The sequence below is a fragment of the Dermacentor albipictus genome, chromosome 8 (assembly GCF_038994185.2).
Source record: "Dermacentor albipictus isolate Rhodes 1998 colony chromosome 8, USDA_Dalb.pri_finalv2, whole genome shotgun sequence".
Lineage (NCBI taxonomy): Eukaryota > Metazoa > Arthropoda > Arachnida > Ixodida > Ixodidae > Dermacentor > Dermacentor albipictus.
The window spans coordinates 68,399,909-68,423,908 of NC_091828.1; the positions used below are offsets into that span (position 1 = coordinate 68,399,909).

At 47.2% G+C, this 24,000-nt stretch overlaps 1 protein-coding gene across 2 annotated transcripts in view; it reads left to right on the plus strand.

Moving 5' to 3' along the window:
* The window catches only part of LOC135914513 (neprilysin-like), a 45,049-nt gene extending 21,269 nt beyond the window's left edge, over positions 1-23,780 (plus strand). The window contains exons 9-12 of one of the 2 annotated variants that reach the window (XM_065447400.1): positions 487-693; positions 13,876-14,003; positions 15,466-15,694; positions 23,030-23,780. In XM_065447400.1, the coding sequence (XP_065303472.1) occupies positions 487-693; positions 13,876-14,003; positions 15,466-15,694; positions 23,030-23,347 (882 nt within the window). In that variant the 3' untranslated portion in view covers positions 23,348-23,780. The remainder of the gene's footprint in view (positions 1-486; positions 694-13,875; positions 14,004-15,465; positions 15,695-23,029) is intronic. The other variant, XM_065447401.2, reaches the window with a different exon arrangement.
* Positions 23,781-24,000: the final 220 nt, after the last annotated feature.

A 24,000-nucleotide genomic window follows, 5' to 3' on the forward strand; every position in this document is an offset into this window, starting at 1 on the left:
GCAATATCGTTTGAGCAATGGCTTACCAACTTGCCCGTAATGCTGCTCTCATTAAGCAGTTATAATTGGAACATAAGCAAGTTTATATTTACTGTCTCCATTGTTCAATGAAGACATCGTTCTGTGAAAGGTTTATCGCAATGCGTTCCAAATTCACGTTTGTATTCTTACCAGGAATGATGACGGAGTATACATTATGTCTAAATTATTGTTAATCTAGCGGCCATGTATAAGAATAAACCGCATTACAAGGCCATTTGGCCGCGGTCTGCTGTGGAACAATATACGTTTATGAAGCGCTTGACGTTTGGATCATGAGAAGTGGTCTCGCGGTTGTCACTTCGAAAATATCCTGGTGTGGTGCTCCATAGAAAAAGATGCCAACGCTCACTTGGAGGCTATCGTTGAGACGGAATGGAACGCTCAGAGAACGAAGAGCTATTACGGCGTATTGTATTTATAACTAGAGCATACTTTGACATGCAGGTGGCGCCCATGTTCATGGACGTGTTTTCCGCCGACGAACAGCAAGCGCGGGTGGTGGCCGTTGTCAACAGGACCGCCGAAGCCCTGACCAGTGCCATGCGCATCTCCACTGTCATCGCCAGCGAAACAAAGAAGAAACTAGCCGTCAAAATAGCGGCGCACGTCTACCGCAACTTCTGGCCGCCGGAGCCCTTCGTACACTCCGAGGTAAAACTGTTCTCTCAGTGTTGTCCGAGTCCAGGAACGTCAACTATAAGAGTGACGTCACTGAGGCAAAATTTTGGAGCGACTTGGAATGCGGAGGCGCCCGCTACGTGCAGTCTCGTGTAAAAATAAACGACAACTGCTGTTGTGCATCCCATGCGGTTATTGGCTAAGTAAGGTATCTGAATTTTTCCGAAGGAAATTGTGTGACTGTGTGACTCTTTTTTTCTTTTTCTCGCGTGTTGTGACTTTCTAGCCCCTGCCTCCTCTTTTGTAAATGCTCATCAGGGGTAGGTAGCATATTTTCCAAATCTTCAAAAAATGTTTTTAAAGTTTAAGAACCTGGCCTCGATTTACTATTCTACGAATGTTGTTCCAAGTTTTACGAACAATGCCATTAGCAAGAAGGTTTTGCTGGTCCGTCTCAGAAGACTCCTTGCGAAATATTCTAATGAGAATAACCATGTAAAGAGAAAAGCGGAGTACATGCTTCGAGCAAGTTAATGAGACAAGTTCCCGACGCGTGTAAGATCGCCAGCATCGAAGTTGCTATGATGCCAAAAAATATGTACTTCTTCTCAACGTTTCCTGTGCCATGTTTGATGCTGCTCTCATGCTGCATCTGAATATAAACCCTCATAACAAAGAACGTAGGTAGCACTTAAAAGCTTAGGTTCAGTGAAAACATGAAAAAAGGTGATATACGTGCATACGAAATTCACAGTACACGGGCGTCTTTCGCATTTTGCTTCTGTCGGAATGCGGGCACCGTAGGCTGGACATAAAAAAAAAAAGTTAGTCAGCCTCCATTGCACCCTGTGAAAGCGGTTGTACAGTGCAGCTGATTCGGACGTTACCCAGCACCATTACCACAAGCGACGCAGGTAAACGTCACGCGCGCACACACTTTGGCCGACGTGCCACGTACGTCCTCATTCTTGTAAGCCCTTCGCCAAACACAAGTGACTTACTGAACTGAACGAGCGTTTAAAAGTAAACTGTGTTAGAAAACCCGTAATATACGACTTGTGCAGACGCTGCAGACATGATAGCTGCGGATTGTAATTATAACATAGGATAAAACATAATTCTGTTAAGAGGGAACTCAAAGGCAAGGCTCTTTTCCATCTACCGTTCCAGGTCTGTCTGAGGGGCAGCGGCCACTAAGTGGCGCGACCGTTTTTTAGGCAGTGTTTGTCATAATGTCGACTACGCTTGCAGCCCCAGCTGGGCGACAGATGTAACGCGCGCAGCCAACAGCACCTGGATATCTAGGTGGCGTTGGCACAGCGCCCAGGCATTAAGACACGCTGTGTGAACACGTTCGACGCGCCTGTGTGCACACGTGTGCGAAAGGGCAGCATGCGTCCTTATTCTTGTAGGCCCTCCGCCTAGCGCAAGGGCGTCTTCTGGACTAATTGAATTTCTCGAAGTATAATGCGTCATAAAATTCGTCGAACATGACTTGCACGCAACCTGCAGACAGGGGCCCAATAACGTGAAACTATTCCAATGTGTTTTTATTTCAGTCTCCTGACGTCAAATTTGTGTAACCGCCGACGCAAACATCGGGCGGTGACCCGCAGGGTTGTCTGAACAGACCAATCAAACGCTCTTCTCGTTCATAGGAGGTCCCTTATGGTTGCTTGAAGAACGAATAACGTTGCCTACACTGAGCGGTTTGCCGTATCTAATTGGCTGAAAAGAAGCGAGGAGCATGCTCAAGTGGAGAGGGGTTCGATGGTGCCAAGCCACTGCACTAAAAATCGATAACCGGATGAGGAGGGTGGAGCCGGCGTCTGCGATTGGTCCGCTTTTCCGTACTTAGCTTGAGGTGGCTGCTCGAAAATCGCGGTGGCAGCCAACGGAAAGTTAATAATGCCGCTAAACGAATCCTCAGCAAAAAAGAGTTGGCAAAGCGATGTCGTAAACGTGCTGAAAGTGCTCGAAAACTTTACAGTGCCACGCAAAAAGTTTTAACTTGCCCAAATAAACCCAAGCTCTCCGGCAGTTGCGAGTAGCAAGTGCCTTAGCGATCGGCGCCAGCCATCTTTTATTCCTTTCGGAATGAGGCAGCCTGCGGCTATTCAGGGGCCGTATTCTGTAACGGTTCCTTTGGGAACCGGTTCCTTTTGGCTGTTACGTCTGGATTACGTAACTCGGAGAAAGAGTGGAACGGGACGGTGTGAGGGGAACCAATCAACGAGCGGCGGTCTGCCGGAAGAACACGTCATCATTTTTGTTTGTACTTGGGGGACGGTATAGCAATTAAAGGATGTTGCTGGTTTGATAAAAAAACATTGGTTTCTACAGAACACTTGCAAATATATTTTCAGTAATAAATGTGAGCTTGCGGCGCAGACCGTTACTGGGAGTTGTAAGTTTATTTGTGTTGTTTTCTTATTTAGTCGCTAGGTGGTGTGCCATACGCTATGCAAACAAGTTGCCTCGCTTTGTTTACGTTTTGGACTTGCCAGTTTCCGCGCCACGGATCCAAAACGATGTCTTCGCAGAAGGTTTGGCTGCTGGGTCCTCATGTTTCAGCGAGGCAACGCGATATACTCGTGTCATTTGTTGAAGAGCACCCCTACCTTGCGAAGGCGTCGTGTGTGCTGGGTCAACAGCTGACGGCGGCGCGCAAGGAGGAGCTCTGGCAGCAAGTGACTGCCTTGCTGAACGCTGAGGGCCCGGCAGTGAAAACTGCAGCCCAATGGCGCGGCGTGTGGAAGAAAGACGTGTATAACGCCCGCCGTGATGCAGCCAGGTAAGCACACTCGTTGACGGAGCTTTTGCGCACCATATTCTAACAAACGTGTTAATCACAGAGGAACCGGAGGAGGCAGCCTGCCCGGACCGCGAGGGCGGGCGAGCGCCAACGGAGTCTGCCCGCCGTTCTTTGAGCCCGACGAAGAGGTGAACATCAGGCGCATGGGTTTCAATAGGTCAACGCCAAGTCGACGTGCTGTCGCGATTCGCTCAGTCACCGCCGTTATGGCTGATGTGTGGTCGCGCGCTAGTGTTGCCGCTCAGAAGATGGCCCGAGCTTGAGCGGAAATCGTCAAGCTATTTACTATCGCTTGCGTCAAGTAAGGTCGACATTTTTGTTTAATACCTTTCATCAGTATTTCAGTCTACTCATTCAAACATTAGGGGGGTTAATAGAGTTGATTTTCCGGTCGGAGCCGGCGAAATGTCTGAGGTTGTATTTAGTGTGACGAGCATCGAGTGATTATTACAGAGTTTGAAACGAACAAAAGTGTGTGGTCCGGATGATATCCCTACATCATTCCTTATAAATTGCTCGGGCATCTTTGTACTTCTGTCGCTTATTTCAAAATTTCTTAAATAACAGCGTTGTTCCTGGTGATTGGAAACTAGCGCGAGTGGTGCCAATTCATAAGAGTGGACAGAGGAACAGAGTTGAGAATTACGGACCAGGGGCGCTATAACGTAAAACTATTCCAAAATTTTCTATTCCAATTCTGCTATCAGCCCTTCAGGATTGGTCAAAAACTTTTTTCGACCGCGCCCACTTCACCTGTCTGTCACGCGACGTCGCGAAAACCGCGATACCTTCCCATCTGATATGATGTGAATACACTGATTATGCATGATTTGACAGAAAAAAGAAAAACAGTTATTTCTGATTCGACCCTTTTTCGCCATTAGCCCTCGGCTATTGGTAAAGAGTTTTCGGGCTACACCCACTTCACCTGCCTGTCACGCGACGTCACAAAACCACACAAACTCACCGCGTCTAAGTGACGTGTACGCGATAAAGATGCATTAATATGCCGAACAAAACTGAATTTTTTTCGGAATAGCCGCTGGCTGCCCCGTTCTGAAAGGAATAAAAGATGGGTGTCGCCGATCGCTGAGACGCTGGCTACTCGCTCCTGCCGGAGAGCATGGGTGTATTTGCGTATAATAAAACTTCTTGCGTGGCCGTGTAACGTTTTCTAGCCCTTTCATCACGTTTACCACCTCATTCTGCCAACTCTTCTTTGCTGAGGGTCAGTTTTAGCGTCATTCTTAAGTTTCCGTTGCATGCCTCCGTGATTTTCGACCAGCCACCACAAGCTAAGTAAGGCAAAGCCGACCAATCGCAGACGCCGCCACCACCCTCTTCATCCGGTTATCGATTTTCAGTGCACAGGCTCTGCCCCAGTGAATCCCTCTCCACTTGAGCGTTCTCCTCGCCTCTTGTCAGCCAATTAGATACGACTAGCCGCTCAGTGTAGGCAATGTTATTCGTTTTTCAAGCAAACAAAAGTGACCTCCTATGAACGAGGAGAGCGTTTGATTGGTCTGTTCAGACAACCCTGCGGGTGACCGCCCGGTGCTTGCGTCGGTGGTTACGCAAATTTGACGTCAGGAGATTGGAATAGAAACATATTGGAATAGTTTTACGTTATAGGGCCCCAGTATCCTTAACTAGCATTTTATGTATGTAAGGTTATGGCACATGTGTATACCTGCATCATGTCTCATCTTGATAACAATAACCTTCTTCATCCTAGTCAGCATGGGTTTCGGCAGGGTTTTTCGTGTACGACACAATTGGTTGCATTCACTCATGAGCTAGTCTCAGCAGTCGACAAGAAACAAATTGTTGATTGTATATTTCTGTATTTCAAAAAAGCTTTTGACGTCGTTACGCATAGTCTACTGATCGCTAAACTTTTACTTTACAAATTGGATGAGAAGGTTATCGCATGTATTGCCGAGTATCTTCGCTCAAGACAGATGTCTGTGGCTCTCAACGGATGTTACTCTGAATACGTACCTGTGACTTCTGGGGTTCCCCAGAAGTCACATTCATGGCACCACTTCAGGCATTACATCATCATTTACAGCATGGTTTCCAAAAAGGATTTTCTTGCGAAACCTAACTACTAGAATTCACGTCAGACTTACACTTTCATATGAACAGTAATAAACAAATTGACTGCATCTTTTTGGATTTCTCGAAAGCATTCGATCGTGTAGCCCATAGTCACCCGATATCAAAGCTCTCAGCAATTAAACTCAACTCACTAACCCTATGATGGATTCGTAATTTTCTTACTAATCGCGAACAGTTCACTGTTGTTGCTAACTTTTCCTCTGGCCTCTTTGACGTCACCTCTGGTGTACCTCAAGGCAGTTTACTTGGGCCTCTTCTCTTTTTAATTTACATTAACGACTTGCCGAACAATATATCATCTTCTGTACGATTATTATTTCACAGATTTGTTCACACAGTTGGCCTAACCTTATCAAACCTGAAAGAAGCATCCTCGACGTCACAACGACTGAACAATCACTTCAGCTACACCCGAATTTATGGCAACACACAACGCTTTTAATTTTTCAACTTTGCCCCGTGCGGTCCGTTTATGGAACGCACTACCAGATACCATTGCATGCCAATCTAAACACACTGCATTTCGCAATCTGCTAAGCAATCAATATGCCGTTTCAACCGTCTAAACACGTCATGTCTTTTGTAATTTACTTGCATTTTTTTCTACAAGTTAAAGAATTTCAGCGCTCCCAATTTTTTTACAATACTTACTACTGTATAACATGTAAAAACGTTTACAGTGTTATTATGCTATTATGTTGTTGTTTACCATTTATTGTTATTGCTCTACATATTGTATTTGCTAATGTATTAATTTTCCATGTTCTGTGTGCACTCCTTTCATTATGCTGATGTTTATTTCTTTCCCGATTCCATACTAATATGTTACCGTATTTCCTCCTTACACTATGCCTTCTTGAAGGCCTGTAAGGTACACGTAAATAAATAAATAAATATTTAGAATGTTTGCAGATGACTGTATAGTATATAAGGTCATCAACAGCGAATCTGACCAACAAGCACTACAATATGATTTGGATTTGATTGCCACATGGTGTGAAAAATGGAAAATGTCACTGAATGAGCAAAAGAGTGTCCACGTCACCTTTACCGGGAAGCGCTCATATGACAGCAATCGTAACACTATAAATAATGCTACTCTTGAACAAGTGTCAGAATATAAATACTTAGGTGTATTTTTTTCTGCTGATCTAAGGGGGAACAGACACGTTACTCATGATAGGAACAAGGCTGTCAGAGTATTAGGTTTCTTGAAACGTATCTTTAGTAGCTTGCCACAGAAACTTAGGGAGCAACTGTATTTCACACATGTGCGCAGTACACTAGAGTATGCGTGTGTTTGCTGGGATCCATATACTACAGAACTTGTAGATAAACGAGAAAAAGTGCAGAACAGGGCAGTTCGGTTTGTCCTTGGCAATTATGACAGGATGCTTAGCATGACAGAAAGCAAAAAGGCATTAAATTGGCATCTTCTCGAACACCGTCGCCGAAACCTCAGATTAAAATTTCTTCATAACATATACCACTCTAATGCGGGGATAGCCAGGTGATTGTATTTTCAGCCGCCCACATGTTTCTCAAAGGCGAGATCACAAATTAAAAATATGTGAGATTCCTTTTGACGCTCTATTGCATGAATTATGAAAAGTCATTTTTTCAGCTTTCATTATTGATTGAATGAGCAAACACGACTGTAATAATAAAGATAAAGCTTTGTGCCAAATATGGCACACCATGAAGATGGCTGAGTGCTCTTGCTGCCATGGGCGGAAAACAAACCTTCACGGACGGTGGTCTTTTTAGTGCGATGTGGGGAATAAAATGAAACAGTTGTTTGCTGCGTTCAGGCACAGATGAATGTTGCACTTCCTCTATCTTACCAACGACTTGTTTGTGCAAGGTGGCCGCTTACATCTTTGTTTCTTCTCGTCAAATTCTGGTCAGTGGCCGACTTGGTCAGATCGGTCGTCCTTGGGTGGCATTGCGGCCGCTGGTCCCTGTGTTTTTTTGACTTGAACCTGGAATTCGATGTCCTGACTAGAAGTCCTTCCTGGTCGCTAGTTGGGTAGGCACTTGTTATGCGAGGTAAGGCATTCTGCAATTTCTGCTTTTAAATGAGCCAGCGGTAGTACTTGCCTCCTCCTAAGCTGCTCCTGCACCCTCCTGTACAAGACCCATGCTGTTACTACCGATAAGTCTAGCATAGGCGTAAAAATTCGAAAGTGCCATTTCTTCGACCTCTGATATGTATGCAGTAAAGTCCAAACAGTGAGTGCAGCAGGTCAACACCACCCATGTGCCTGTTATGGACCTTTACTACGCTGGGGCAATCAATTTCGCGAAACACCTTGGCGGAGGTAAACCAGCGCTTAGTCTTTTGGACTGGATCTCTCCCAACAAAGCTCAGCAGAAATGTCACTGCGCGGTTATCGTATCAACGCACACACGATAACTCCACGTCATGTATCGCGTTTGTGAGTGCCTCTGAAGCACCACGTCCTTTACATTTCAGTTCCTTTTCGCTTTTCAGGCGGCTGTTTGGTAGACAATTCGCCCTTACCGTACCGATCGTCAAAATTCCATCTTGTGATAGAGTGACCTGCAACTTCGGGCTATTGAACAGATGGCAGCACGTTACCATATTTTGTATTTCAAGTTCATACTGTGCCAAATATGGCACACACCGATTTCGGTTTCTCTGCTGTAGTTGCAGGCAAAATTGAGAAAACTAGTAACTGCCTTGAATTGACGAGACCAAAAAATATGCCAAAATAATTTTTCTATGCTTATGCGGTCGAAATTTTCCGAGAAAAAAAAAACCAATTGCTCGTGTTTGCCCCCTCCAAGTTTCACGTTGCATCCCAAAATCTACTTCACCTCTGTTTTGCGTGTCGCTCAAGAGATGGCAGCACTTGCCCATAATAAGTGCGCATAACTATGAGATTTACTCTGATGGTATCACATTCTCAACTGGGAATCTCACACACGCGAAAAAGAATGGTAACTGGTATGTGCCAAATATGGGACGCCATGCAATAGAAGGTTAAAAGCGACGCTTGCCGCTACTCTTTCTATGTTCGTACTATAAGAGATTGAAATACTCTACCACCTGACACTGTCTGTATTTGTTCAAATGATGATTTCTTCCATGCTTTATGAATGTAATTTTGAGTGTTCATTTATATGAGTTGTACCCTCCCTGCTGTAATGCCTGAATGGCGAAGCAGGTACCCAGTGAATAAAATAAAGAAATGTTTCATTGTCATGATTTTGTTTATATTGTGTTATAGCGTAGTTGCACCTTGTTAAGCAGCAATTACGAGCATTATGTGAAATCATGCGTGCAAGAAATGCAATGTTGAAGCAACTCTTGAGTTTAAACAAAGCAGTAGTAAGCATGAGTGTCTGCTATGTAAAGAAATCCTGCTCCAAAAAGTGCTTGGCATGTCTCGTTTGTTGCTATACGTTTCAATATGTGCTGTACAGATTGCTTTGAACGACATTTCAGTTGCTGTGCAACTTGTGCTGTGCTTGTGTGTCACACATGACCAGACACCTTCAGCTTTGGAACAATGCATACTGCACAGTAAAATAGGCATCGCAAAGCAATATTCAACTATGCAAGATTGGTTGCCATTCACCTTGGAAATAACCTTTATTTAAAGAAAATTCCCTGGCAAGACAATATTCAAAAGCACAGTGAACAAAGCAAAGGAGTAACATAATGGCACATGGCTATTTGTCACTGCATGTGTATCTGTCATGCTCAACATAGACAAATCATGTGCTTTTCACTACCGCAGTATGCAGCATACTACGATTAGCCACATGTGAGCACACGCAATGTGTTATGTTGAAGTGCACGGCCTATTTACTTCATGAAAAGAAAAATAAAACATGTTCCACCAGCACATGTCTCCGCCTCATTTGCCAGCGAATGTGCCAGCGCACACTTTGCAGGTAGGCAATGCGCAAATTTCTGGGCAGCCGAAACACACCAACTATGGATTCGCGCACCGCACGGCCTCATTGAAACAAAGCTCGAGAAGGCTGTACAGGGTGCGCCTGCGGTGGCACCTGTACTTGAAGCGGCACTTGTGCCTGGGCTGGCCGCTGTGCGCTGTCGTCATGTGCACCGTCATCATCTGGGTCGTCTGGCAGAGGCACGCCTGCTGCAAGGCAGAGGTTATGCAGCGCTGCACAAGCTGCAACAATAGTGGCTGCTTTCTGAGGCGAGTCGTGGAGCACCCGATACATCTGCAGGCATCGGAAGCGGCTCTTGACGACTCCTATGCACCGCTCAACGGCATTTCGCATTGATGCGTGTGCCTCATTATAGCGCCCCTCTGCCGTGAGGCGATTTGGGTGACCAGGCACAGGAGTCATGATCCATGGCGCTAGCCGGTACCCAGAGTCCCCTGCAAAGTGTTGCATGTTAGTGAACGAAATGGATACATTAAGGCGGAATGCAAGAACACAGTCTATGCCAGGGCCCTTTTACAACAGGAGCGGGTCTTGGATTTATTGTTGCAATATCTATCAAACATTGACCTTCCCAGAAAGTTGTAAAGAAAGTTCAACTCATTTTAAAGAAAAGCCCTATTTCACCTGTTGTCTTGGCTGCAAATCTCTATCTCAGGTTAAGTTGGACATGTAATATTTATTTCATACTCGTGGTTTTCTGCTCCGTTCATCCCATTTGCCCCTCCCTAAATGTACATCTTCCACTAAAACTTATTAGCTCTTCTCTCTTCAGACGTGTTATATTATAAAACACTTCTAAGGTCTACTCTCGAATATGCTGCCAGTATCTGGGATCCTTGCTCTACCTTTCGTACCTCTTCTCATGAAGGTACCCAAAATCGAGCTACCCGTTTGATCCTTTCTAATCACTCCAGCACCACATGTCGCTGCAACAAAAAAAATCACACACATTGCGACACAACGCAAAATAGCGCAACTTGCACCATTCTACAATATATACTACACCGATCACTAACGTCGATGCCGAAAGTTTCACGCACGCGCTTATTCCTTTGTTCCAAGGACAGTGACCAGGTCCCCGAGTCCATTGTCACCAACCCTATTCCACCATACTTGAAAACTGCCATTTCGACGTGTTCTGTAGAATTCCACCCCTGCCTGTAGCGCTCCACTTGGCATTCAGTATATTGAAATTAATAAATAAACAGCATAACATGTCAGCTGTTGTATACATGCTGGTACAAATATCTGTCTTTTAAGAGAGACTTGTTTCTCTCGATAGTCGCTGCAGGTTCATTAGGTACCGCTGCATTCACAACACATTTCTAGCAAATCACGCTTTCTTAAAGTTTGCTAGGATGCAAAACTATTTGACTGTGTATGTTTTAGATGTGGAAGAAGCACTGCTACTTCAGGTGCACTTACCAAGCAAGACTTGTCCATGAAGTAACAGGCCATGAGTGAGGCGGCGGCGAAATGTAGAATGCCTCCAGACGAATGAATCGTGGCACGATCCCGGAAACCGTGGGTCAATTTCCAGGATATTCAGCTTCGCGTCGCACACATCATAAGGGAAAGCAAAGAGAAGGTGTCAGTGCCACTGCAACAAATATGTGGCACAACCTTTTGCTTACAACACTACTTGCCAAACAGTTACTGTTCAGTCTGTGAACACAATTACAGAAAAGGAGATATCAACATACGCAGTAGGCAGTTGAACTAATGATCAGCATGATAACAGTGTCATCTTAACCTACAAATGCAATGTTGGCATGTGTTCACATGCTCATGTATGGCGTGCGGTAACAACACAATGCGCAAAATAATTCCTTTGGTTTCTTCCGTCCATATTGTATAAGATTCTGCTAAAGAGTGAACCTATGTTTTTTTTTTTCAGACAAAGTGCCTATTACAAGCGAAAGAACGCGGAAACAGCATGTGCCGTATTGACAGCTAGAGCAAATGGGTGTCCACACATTCTCATTCTCCCTCACACCATTTTCATTGATGGGATGCTCCTTTTCGCGTTTACAGTCTGTTGGCCACAATGCTTTAGTTTTACGTCGAATAAGAATCACAAGGGCTCGTCTTCTGTTAGGATCGCTCGCAGACGAAGACTCCCTTCACTGCTACGGCGTCTATTCCGGTTTAAGTCGCGCGTAATGTGTTTACATTGTAGCATCGAAAAGGCTATTCAACTGTGATTGGAGAGCACTGAAAAAGTGCGGCCGTGTTCTATGCAAAGATCAAAGTCGTCATTACACATACAACACAAACGCTACTTTCTCTAATAGGAACGCAAGTATTGCCGGCAATTGATGAAAAATAACGAAACGAAGTTTTTTACAACGTGCACTCGCGCAAACACATATCCAAAATATTTGTCAATGAACAATACTCACGACCATGCAGTTGAGGGTGTAATACCCTTTACGGCTCCAGTACGATTCCGTTTCGCCGTGGCCGAGCTTCTTAGGGCGAACTATGGCTATCAGACTCCCGTCCACACATCCTAGAACTCCTGGAATTTTTCCACGGCTAAGAAAGCCTTCCTTGACGGCGGCTTTCTGTTGCGCCGCGGATGGGAATCTAACCCATCCTTTTTCCTTGCCCACAACCGTAATGGCCTTGGCGACGGCTGTAATGATCCGGCTGACCGAAGGCTACGACAGTGCAATCGCTTCTTCATTCCCGACGCACTGTTGAAAGCTCCCGGTGGCAAAGAACCGCAGCGCGCACAGCACTTTCATCGTAGTGTCGACACCACGCAATCTTTGAGGTCCGAGATGTCCTTCCAGCTCATCGCAAAGACGTCGCACTATGTCTTTGGAGAGACTAAAATGCCTTCGAAACTCTTCTTCGGCCATGCCGAACGCGTCGCGTCGTTGCCTCTCGTCGCGTCGTTGTCTTTCGGCACTCGCCAGCAGCACAACCAAGGGAGCCGCCATTGCCGTCTCTGTCTCGTCTCGTCTAGGTGCCGGCTCGTCAGCTGGCGCGAGATTAGCCGGCAGCCGCGGTTGCCCTAGCAACCCTCGACATCATGCTCGCCCCCGCGCGCGACTCTCAAACGAACCACTTCTCCGCGGTTCCGCTCCTAGCAGGGAACCGGTTCCTTTCCAGAAGATTGGCAACCTGTGTGACGTCATCAAAATTTGTCGTCCAGCCCACCAGGGATGACGACATCGAAGCGCCGACCAATGGCAACAGCCGAAAGGAACCGGTTCCCAAAGGAACCGCTACAGAATACGGCCCCAGAAGAAAGTTCTGTTTTGTTCGGCGTATTAATGCATCTTCAACGCATACACATCACTTTGACGCGGTCAGTTTTCGCAGTTTTGTGACGTCGCGTGACAGGCAGATGAAGTGGGTGCAGCCCGAAAACTTTTGTCCAATAGCTACGGGCTAGTGTCACAGAGACGTCGAATCAGAGATAACTATTTTTCTTTTGTTCAATCCAGTCATGCATAATCAGTGTGTACACGTTATAGGTGGGGAGCTATCATGGTTATCGTGACGTTGCGCGACTCACAGTCGAAGTGGGGCTGGTTCAAAAATGTTTTTGACCAATCGCGCAGGGCTGATTGCAGAATTGGATTAGAAAAGTTTGGAATAGCTTTACATAATAGCGCCCCAGGATAGCATTGGATTGGAATTCGAATATACGAGAAAACGTAATTTCGTTACGCGGGAATTAAAACGCAAAACCATATTGCTGTTTCTTGGGTGAGCACAGACCGAAAACTCCCGACCAACTGGAGACGAACAGCCTCGCTGTAAAACACTTCTATTGCCAGCACTATACAATAATTCTATCGTACTGAAATCTCTTCTGCAATCCTTCGGTAGTGTATGCGTGATGGCTTATAACATACGCACTTGCTTTCACGTTGTAGCTTTTCATTTTAACGTGATAACGTTAAGGTACCCGTGTCGCACAAAATCCGCCGTAGGCGTCTGCGGCCGTGGAAAACATACGCAACCACGCATCCCCAACCACGCACGCCCTCTACGCAGGCCCTCCGCGCATCGTTTCCCGTCAAACTTTACGGTAACATAAGCTGCAGTTGCTGGGAATCGTGAAAAGCAGTCAGGGATCTTCGGATGCTATCGCATTTCACACTTAAAGGGAAAGCTTAAGCGTCCTCTCGATTTTCTTGTTCACATCTTTTCTGGATTTATTTTAATACCATCTTAAATATTTATTCCCACTCGTAGACAATAGGCCGCAATGTTAGTTCAGTTCAGCATTGTGTCACATTCATCTCGTATCCTTGTTGTGGTGGTATCAATTTCATCATATGCATGATGTTTTACCTTGTCTGATTTTACAGGTGCTTGACTTGCTGTACGACAAGTTTCCAATCGCGAGCGGCTCGTTCTTTGTGGCGTGGTTACAGTCTCGGAAAGCTCTGAGGGCGTCTATAACAAACCCTTACTACGCAAGCCTCATGCTGGCCAGGTACGTCGGCCATCGCCTTATGGCTGCGCCAGATGCGAACAGCCTATTGCTGAAAACAAATAGGAAACGAGAAAGCAACGAAAGTATTACATATTAATATTTTCCAAACATCACTGGTCATGTTTAAAATTATAAATTATGTTGAAATATTTGCTCAACGCCAGACGCCTTACAAATATCTATATTTTTTTTACGTTTTCACATGTAAAATGGTACAAAACTATCCGTTGTATGTGTCGTACACGTGATATTAGGGTGACTGCACAATAATAATTTCTATTATTGTACGATTCTCACTAAGTGGTTACCCGGCCACAGGTGTGCTTTAATATGTCGTTCTGATGTTAATGGGATAAATTAATTTTTCCTCGCATTTATATCGTGGCCATTTCGTACTTTCATTTGCTGCCACAAAATAAAGGCTAACGTAGGGCATTATATGAGCATTCCGTGTGCCACGGCAGTCTCTAGACGCAGGACGTCGTAACAGTCAGTTGAAAGGCGGCTATTACAGTTTCTTTTCTCTCTTTAATGTGGCGCTATTGGATTGACGCAAGACAGCGGTTACCATTAGCTGCAATAAAACAGCCCAATCAGTTTAGCTCCTGAAATAATGACGACTTTGTCGCATCACTGTCGTGCGCGTAAACGAGCAAGAGCGATCAAAATAACATTGTCTTAAAGGGCAACTTCTGCGATTTATTGAGAATGTTAAGCTAATGGAATATTTAGGTTCCGGAGACGCACTGTCATGAATCTGATAGTAGAATCGTTCCGCAACTTCGAAAATAATTTTAAATAGGCAAAAAAGCGCAAGAACCAAACCGACACCTGACCAAGCAGCCAAGCGAACCTCTTCGGAGCCGCCGTGGTTGCTCAGTGGCTATGGTGTTGGGCTGCTGAGCTCGAGGTCGCTGGATCGAATCCCGGCCATGGCGGCCGCATTTCGATGGGGGCGAAATGCGAAAACACCCGTGTACTCAGATTTAGGTGCACGTTAAAGAACCCCAGGTGGTCGAAACTTCCGGAGTCCTCCACTACGGCGTGCCTCATAATCAGAAAGTGCTTTTGGCACGTAAAACCCCATAATTAGAATCTCTTCGTATGACGTCACGAGGATTCCTGGCGGGGAAGGCACGCGAGGCATGCCGGTCTCGTCCGCTGGGCGAACGAAACTAGCGGAGAGCAGACGATCAGCTTATTCATGATCGCGCCGAATCTTCGGGTGACAATGTCAGCTGCATGAGCTCTTCAGATCTGTCAAATATTGACAGGTATGATTCTGACGAATAGCCAGGAATCGCCGTTCGCATTCCACCCGCCTCCACGAGAGCCAGTGCCCGTGCACTACATATCGTTCTGCGACACGTGTGCCCGTTCTTCGGTGTCGGGTTGCATATTGCGCTATCTATTGGCAAATGTGCTGCATAAAATGTTAAAGACGTCAGAACCAACCGTCCAGGTACCGGTGGCACTCGTCGCGGGTGCTCTACCTGTATGCGTTGAATCTGATGCTAGTCGGCCTGGCCACCGTGTTCCCACCCTCGTATTTGCACAACGGATCGCACGCCATGACGTACGCGGGCTTGGGCTTCCAGTTCGCTCGGCAGATAGTGCGTGCCGTGGACAACCGCGGACGGTACCTCGCCTTCGACGGTCGACCTGAGGCTTCGCCGAAGGACAACCATACAGTGAGTACATGCATCGCGCGCGTGACCTCAGCGCAGGACGCGTTTGCACCGTAGCGTATGGACTTCAAGAAAAACGAGACCACTGGCATGCTTTCTTGCGGAACTAGCTGCTTGTCCAAACATTCAATTTCATTATTGAGAGTTATTGACCTCTTTGTTGATCAGGAGCAACGTTGGTTTGCAGACGACATTATCATCGCCGGCAATGACAGCGAGGACGAGTTGCAACAAGTGATTGAGGAGCTTAACGGAGAAAGTGTAAGAGTGGGGTCTGAGATTAATGTGCAGAAGACAAAGATAATGATTAATAGCCTGGCAAGGGAACAATAGATCAGGATTACCAGACAGCCTCTAGACCCTGTGAAAGAGTGCGTTTATCTAATTATATTACTGAAAGGGGACCCGGTTCACGAAAAGGAAATTCAGAGATCAATAAAAATGGGTTGGAGTGCATGCGGCAGACATCGCCAGATTCTGACTGGAAGCTTACCACTATCGTTAAAAAAAGGCTACAATCAGTGCATTCTCCCGGCGCTAGCATATGGGACTGAAACATTGACGTTGACAAAAAAGCTCGAGAACAAGCAGAGGACCGCGAAAAGAGCTATTGAACGAAAAAGGCTAGGAGTAACGCTAAGAGACAAAAGAGAGCGGTGTGGATCAGGGAACAAATGGGGATAGCCAATATTCTAATTCACATTAAGAAAAAAAATGGAGCTGGGCAGGGCATGTAATACATGGGTTAGATGACAGGTGGGCCATTCGAGTTACACATTGGGTGCCAAGAGAAGGGAAGCGCCGTCGAGGATGGCAGAAAACTTGTTGGGGTGATGAAATCAGGAATTTCACAGGCGCAAGTTAGAATCGGTTGGCACAGGACAGGGGTAATTGAAGATCGCAGGGAGAGGACTTCGCCCTGCAGTGGACATAAAATAAGCTGGTGATGACGATGATGATGACCCTCTACATGCCCCATTTTCAGAACCATTGATCTGTAACAGTGCAAAGCCTACAATATTCGGTTGCCTAACGAAAACTAAATAAGCACATCTTACTAAGAGAATGAAAGCAGGAGCCGTACATGTGAAATAACACCTCTCAAGTCCAGTATGTAAGGTCTTTGATCTAATCGTACGATACGGGTATACCATCCCTGCGGCGACACAGATGGCACAGGTTTAGCTCGTGGGCCGCCACTGCACTCTAAAACAAAATTACACCCTTTGGGTCGTACCTTGCCACACAACAATAAACGTCATCTGTCTTGTCCGCATTGCCTTTCTTTACTGCTGCGAGCGCGGTACTTCCCAGTAACGAGCGGCATGCGCGTTACCAGCATGACATAGCATTCCCGACAGGAAAGTAGCGGGCACGGCGTTTTCAAGAAAGGAAACGCAAGGAAGGCAAATGACGATTATTGCTGTGAGGAAGATATACTCCAAAGGGTGTACCTTTCTTTAAGAGTGCGCCATCAAAGTCGTCGACAACTGCACAGTTTGTGGAGCTGGACTGTCATTGGTACTGGCTACGAGAAGATCCAGGGGAGGTCTGTTGGCTGATACATATGACGAGGTGTCGAAAATTTCTCACCGCGTCTCCAACGGCTGCCTGCACGACGTATGAACATGGCATCTGGGCTGGACGGCGAACAGTGGCCTTTGTCCTGGTTAGTTGGACGCGTAGTTCGTTCTGTTTTTCGAGGATGCAGAGATTGGGAACAGCATGGCGCCTACTGAAATACTGCACCTGAGGATGCCTTTGCTCCTTGTCCCTGCCTTCGAAGTAAAAAAGCGTGCGGCCAATCTGGAGCTACGCTTGCCATGGGAACTGGAATTCTGGTTCGAAGTGAGTGACTCATGAGAAGTTAAGCTGAAGAGTAGACAGGCACCCCAATGGTGTTTCGGTATCTCAGGAAAGCTAGGAATTTGTCTATGGATCTCGGCAGAAAGTCCTTGATTTTGTGGACGATTTGCTCTGCTGCACCATGAGACTGGGTAAAGCGATCATTCCTCGTCCTATACGTAACCACGCTGCTCTTTGCAAAGTCCCGAAAGTCTTTGCAGCTATAAATTGAGGCCTGCTGTCGCTGAGCACAATGTTGGGAAAGCCGTTTCTGTCAAAGATGCTCTTCAGTGCCAATACTGTGGCCTCGTCGAACGTGGGCCAGAGGATGACGACCAATGGGCAACGAGAGTATTAGACCACCATTAGCAGCATTTCCTGGTTGACCAAATGAAATTGATCCTTCGCAGCCGATTCCCAGAAAACTGCAACAGTTTCTGCCTGAATCACCGGTTCAGGTCGTTGGGCCGCCGTAGTAGCACACACACCGCAATTTGACACTACAGCTTCCACTTGGCTGTTAAGACCTGGCTTCTATACAGGCTCTTTGACTAGTACCAAACAGCGACTAGCGCCTTACTGACCGCGTTGAGCAGGTTCACCATTTCTTGGCGCAGTAGAGCAGGCCCCACAAGTTTTACCCCATGAGTAGGAGACAATCACAGATGGAAAAATTGCCTGGGTGCTCCCAAAAGCAGGTCAAGTTCTATGGAAACCGGCCAAGTGTAGCATTCTCATCCAATTTCTGATGAACTCTGAAGTATTCAAGCCAAACTGATAAAGTTCAAGGAAGAGCCTTCCGAACTAGTGACTAAATGCTATCCACAGAGGCTGGGAAGGAGCAATGCTCAGGATCACTTGACAGAGTGTCAGCTGAGGTGAGGAAATTGCCCGGGACATGCTTTACCATAAACTGGTATCAGAAAAGTTTAGCGCGAAGCCGTCGTACTCTAAGAGGCATGAGGTCCCGAGCAGCCAATCCTATCAAGTTGACAAGTGGCTGGTTGTCAGTTTCAACAGCATAGCTGAGTCCGCGCAAGAACTCATCGAACTTATGGACTGCTCATGAGACGGTCAGCGCCTGCTTTTCGATTTGGCAGTACCGTTGTTTTGCGGAAATCAAGGCTCGTGATCCGGAGAATACCACTCGTATTTACCGTATTGGTTTATCCTGCCGAAAGACTGAGCCCAGTTCGCAGGAGCCGGCATTGGAACACACCAATTTTGGAAACTCTGGGTTGTACCGGCTCATGCATGAGCTTGAGAAAACCATTTTCTCCAGGGAGCCGAAGGCTTTGCTTGAGCAGTATCTCATGTGAAGACAGTATCTGTCCACTAGCAATCTGAGAGGCGCCATGGGAGTGCACACATTTGGCGAAAAGCGGCCAATGTGGCTGAGAAACAACAAAAAGCGCCTTACAGCTGCCAAGTCTGCTGGAGGTAGCAGGCTTGTGATGGCAGTGTCTTTGCTTGAGTCAGGTGCGGTCTCACTGGCGCTGATGACGCTCAGGAACTTGGCCAACGAGACGCCCAAGAAACACTTCCAGGGGTTCATGGTGACTCCGGCCGCCTGACTTCTATGGAGTATGGCTTGAAAACAGCTGCCGTGTACGAAGTGATTCCTGTCGAAACGGGAATGTCATCCACCCTCGCTACAAAACCTGTACAAATTTCTAGAATTCGTAACCAGGGGGTTTAACACCTCGTGCACCGATGTGATTTCAAACCGCAAGTGGAATAGCGGCCAAACGGGCTAATGATTGTGGTGTATTTTTTGGGAGCATTCGGAGATGCGTACTTGATGAAACCCGGCCCTTGCATCTAGCTTGGAGATCCAGCAGTCCGAGCACTTGGCCAACGGTAAGGATGTGCTAGTACTCGGGAAGCATTACCTGGTTGAGCTTGGTCACGTCCACACATAGGCCGTATCTTCCTGCCGCTTTTGAAATGACTACGAGGGCTGCACATCATGGTGTGGCCTTGTGAACTCACGGAGGACAGTTTCCTTCTCTTGCTTGCCCCCTTTGTCTTTCACTACCCCTCAAAGCGGTACAGGCATCCGCCTTGCAACCATTAGAGAAAAGGACACAGCTCCAGACTTATTGCTGATATGGTACTTTTCCGGCATCGTACCTAGTCCTCTGAACAGCGGCATTGCAGCAGGACGTAGTGGTCGCAGCGTCACGGCAATGCGGACGCCTGCTACAGTCAATAAAGTGGACTACACCGAGTACGACTATCGTGGCGTAGCCTAGAAGGGGTGCGTCAGAAATGCCGAGGATGTACAGTTTTTGGTTGTCGAGTGGCCTTGCCAAGACGGAATAGCGATGGACATATCGATAAAGCCCAGTTTACTGCAGTCCCGGACCGCTAAGCTATTCACCGGCGCGATGGCTGAGAAAGGCGGGACATCCCGAAAACAAGTGCGGCACGAGGGAAGCATCCTTATCTGGGTCTATTTTGAATTGAACGGAGTAACAGTTCAGCGGTACCACGACCTGCCGGCCCTGTTCTTGCGAGAACTAGAGGGAGAGTAGTTGTATGTGACTTCTTCGTGCCGGAGCAGTATAAGGATGAGAAATGACCTCAGTATTTCCTCAAAAGTGGCTGTTCGCTCTTTGAAGCAGGACAGATGGAGTGAGAATGCTGTTCGTTACTTCATCAACCGCACGAATCTTTTGTCCGCCTCTAGGCTAGTCACGAGGATCTCCGCGGTACTGGTTCTCTCTGCTTCTGGAAGCTTCCCAAAGCTGCAACCCGGCCGTCGTCGTCGTTTTCCTCCGCGACATGGCGTCGACACTGAGGGAGCCCGCTTCTGTTCTGCAGTTCTCTTCTCGTTTTCGGCGTGTTCGTGCTCTCCAGCTTGAGTGAGCTCGTCCTGGAAAGTCTTTTTGGGTTTCGACAAAGCTGGTACGGCAAGCGAGTGTCAAGCAGGCCGATGACGAAACGGTCACGTAGGAGGCGTTCTTCGACTGCTGTTGACGAGTATTTGCACTTCCTCATCATGTGCGGGAGAGTGTGGAAAACGTCCACCGTTTTGCTGCGCATCTGCTGTGAGCGCCCATACGTCTATGCATGTGCCCGTCTAGTGTAACTGATTGGAAGCGCGACCTCCGGCGCCTCCTTTACTCCTACACGACGCCAGGCCCAAGCGAGGCCCGGGTTCGCCCACTCTCTCACTCTTTTTCTCTCGTTCTTGTTCCCGACGCCCGCACGGATGAGCGCATTTTATTTGGTGGATGTATTAAACATGATATATTCAAAAACTTTGCTTGACTTGCCATGCCATGCCAACGTCCCCAGCCTTTACGTCCAGCCCTCATGTTGCGCACGTCGGCGGCTACGTTCGTATGCTTCATTGATCGGACGCACGAAGTGGCCCGTGCGCACCTCTTTGAAAGCTTCGAAAGAATGGTAGACCTCGGCATCTCTCATGAGCTAAGCAAGAGTAGAGAGTTATACCTCAGCGAGTCAGTGAGCCTGCGGGCCCGCTAGCTCACTGGTCTTTTAACGCTTATGATCCGTGCTTGAGTACCCATGCAGTACTAGATTGTGTGGACCTTGGTCTTTTAGGAAGTGGTGGTCAGACCCAACGCGAACGCATGCATAGTCCTTGAATTGGAGTGGCCATGTAGGCCACTGAATAGGGGCGTCCACCATGAAGGCCGGTGGAGCGCGGAATACTGCTGGCGGTTGCCGACGGATTTCCGGGCAGTTCAGCGTTCGATGTTCTGATGCCATGAAGGGATGTCGTTTGGAGCGTGGTCGAGCAACCCCAAGCTCGCCAGAAAGTAGTGACTTGATGAAACAACTGTACAGCGCCGAAGGAGGACACATGAAAAGAACAAACAGGACAACACTCGCCCTGTCTGTTTTCATCTGCACTCATTCTTCAGCGTTCTGCAGTTATTATGCGAAGCATATTACTAGAGCTCTCCTCAGGCGCGACGGTGTCGCCTTCAATGACCTTTAGTGACCCCATGCCATATCACGTGACACCGTGACGTCACGACAGAGGAGAAACGGGGCCCAACTCGCGCCATCGCTTGCGGCGTCGCCTTCAAGGCTGACCACGTGACACCATGACGTCACGACAGAGGAGAAACGGGGCTCCAACTCGCGCCGTCGCTCGCGGCGTCGCGGTGGTATATAAGCAGCTGCGCTTGTTTCTAGGTGGCTTTGGCTCAACTCTTGCAAGATGGGCTGTGTGGGAATCGAACCAGGGTCTCCGGAGTGTGAGACGGAGATGCTACCACTGAGCCACGAGTACGATGCTTCAAAGCGGTACAAAAGCACCTCTAGTGAATGCGGTGTTGCCTTAGAAACGAGCTGTTTCTAAGGCTCAGGCATGCGTCGCTTGCTCAGGCGCACATTTCGTTGCCGCGCCGAACGCTGCGTTGCTCGACGCTCACCGCGTCCAATGCGGGGCGCGTAGTCGCTGCGCCGTAGCCCATTGTCTTACACCCCTTGGCGGGTCGACGGGAACGCTGTCGCGTTCCACTCTTGACGGCGAAGCAGGGTAACGCATGAGTTCTTTCTTCGTCTAGCCGAGCCAAATATAGCCAAGCGACAGCAGTTCACCAGGCCAAACAGTGGTTCAACAACTAAAATAAAGGCTAGTATGCTTCGCATCCTGGACTTAACCTTAGCTAAGCCACAGCCATTTTTTTTTCATTATGTCTTACAATCTCGCCCAAGCTTACATGGTTTCAAATGAGCAACTGAACCACGTTGTTGATGCGGCTCGAAGAACCCTGACTTTCTTTTCAGCTTGCAATACACGTTTGAAGGGCGTCACCATCTAGTCACTTGGGGCGTTCTGCTGCGCCCACTACTAGCCCCATCGGAGCGTAGCCGCCACAGCCTCGATATGAATCCGCAATCTTATTCTCAGCAGGATAACGCCTTAATGACTTAAGAACCGCGTCGGGTACAGAATACCGTGATGTTACCTTGTAAACGTACATAACAAAGTGCACACAGAAGAATACACGTAGAAGAGAGAGAGGAAAAACATTGAAGCAACTAAACTGAACGGAAACGGCGGGAAGTTACAGTTCGAAGATGTGAAAGTAGCCAGACGCTTAGTGGTAGAATAATGCTAGAAAAAATCATAAATCAGTTACTAAGAAATAAAATGTGACAGTTAAAAAATTCCTCTTCGCCCACCAAATGAAATCCGTGACCAAGGAACCAGAATATCTACATGTTCGAGCGTGGCGATGGCGTAATGTTCAAGCAACTGAGTGTGAACACGAATGATTGTTCATCTCGACGGGGTCGATGCAGCCACAGGAGCTATCTTTCGTTTATAAAACTGACCCGTTGACGCGTTCAAACAGACCTGGCCATGGAGCCTTTCATATTTAGTAGCGTTGCAAACACGCACCGTGACACCTTACAGAGGACGAAAGGTTCAGTAGTGATAAAGGCGAAAAAGACCAGCAGAGTGAATTTGGGTTCTCACAAGTATTCTGTCTTTCTTGATTGCAGAGTCAGAAGTGCCGATTGGCCATGGCAGAAACCTCGACTAAGCGGCGAGTGGTTCGTGATTTGTTCGCCCTGGACCTTTCCTTGGCAGCAATGAAAGACGCGGTTGCCGCCGATTCGACGCCGCTCCAGCTGAAGTCGCTGGAGCACCTGGGTCCCGAGGAGACGTTCTACGTCAGCTATTGCGACCACTTCTGCGACGAGCAGCCGCAAGAGCGAGCGCAGTCGATGTGCAACCTGGCAGTGAACGGCTCGGGCTTTAGTCAGGCCTTTGGCTGCGATGCACGCACAGACGGAACTCACGAGTGCCTTTTTTTCTGAGCTTCTTTACATTGGCTTTACACGGGTATGCAGTTGATGTACCCCCTCATCAGAGCAAGGAGGGCTGCTGACTGGTAGCTCCTTTTTGTGGGAGCAAATTTTCGCCCCATAGATGTCCCATAGACAAATGTTTAGCTTTCTTGTATACGCAAAGGGAGCATGAGAAATCGAAGATATCTAATTCAGAAAGGGGCATTACTCCCCCACAAGGAGGTATCAAGGACCCTGTTTGTTTGTTGCGTACGTTGTGATGTTATCTTTCCTGAAGATTTCGAGATGCGAACCTTCTGTGAATAAAGGATAATCTGTCGGAAAATATCGCTGATTGACGTAGAACATCGCCCTACAGTGCGGACTTTGATAGCACCAGTAAATTCATCGATCACTTCACCACAAACAATTGTTTCAACTCACCTTAACAATGTGTTAAGCACATGCATTGCATACGCATTCAACAATACGCTAGTGAAATAGACGACAAGGACATTGAGATTTCATTTCTTTTTCTCTGTTACTTATGCACGCAAATTATTGTTAAAGAGATAAGTGAGCTGCTTAGGTTGCTTAACAAGCTGCTTATGATAAACAATATTAATGTATACGTATACTCGCAGGTGAATACGCGGTGTCCATTGTAGCATTCTACTCATTTG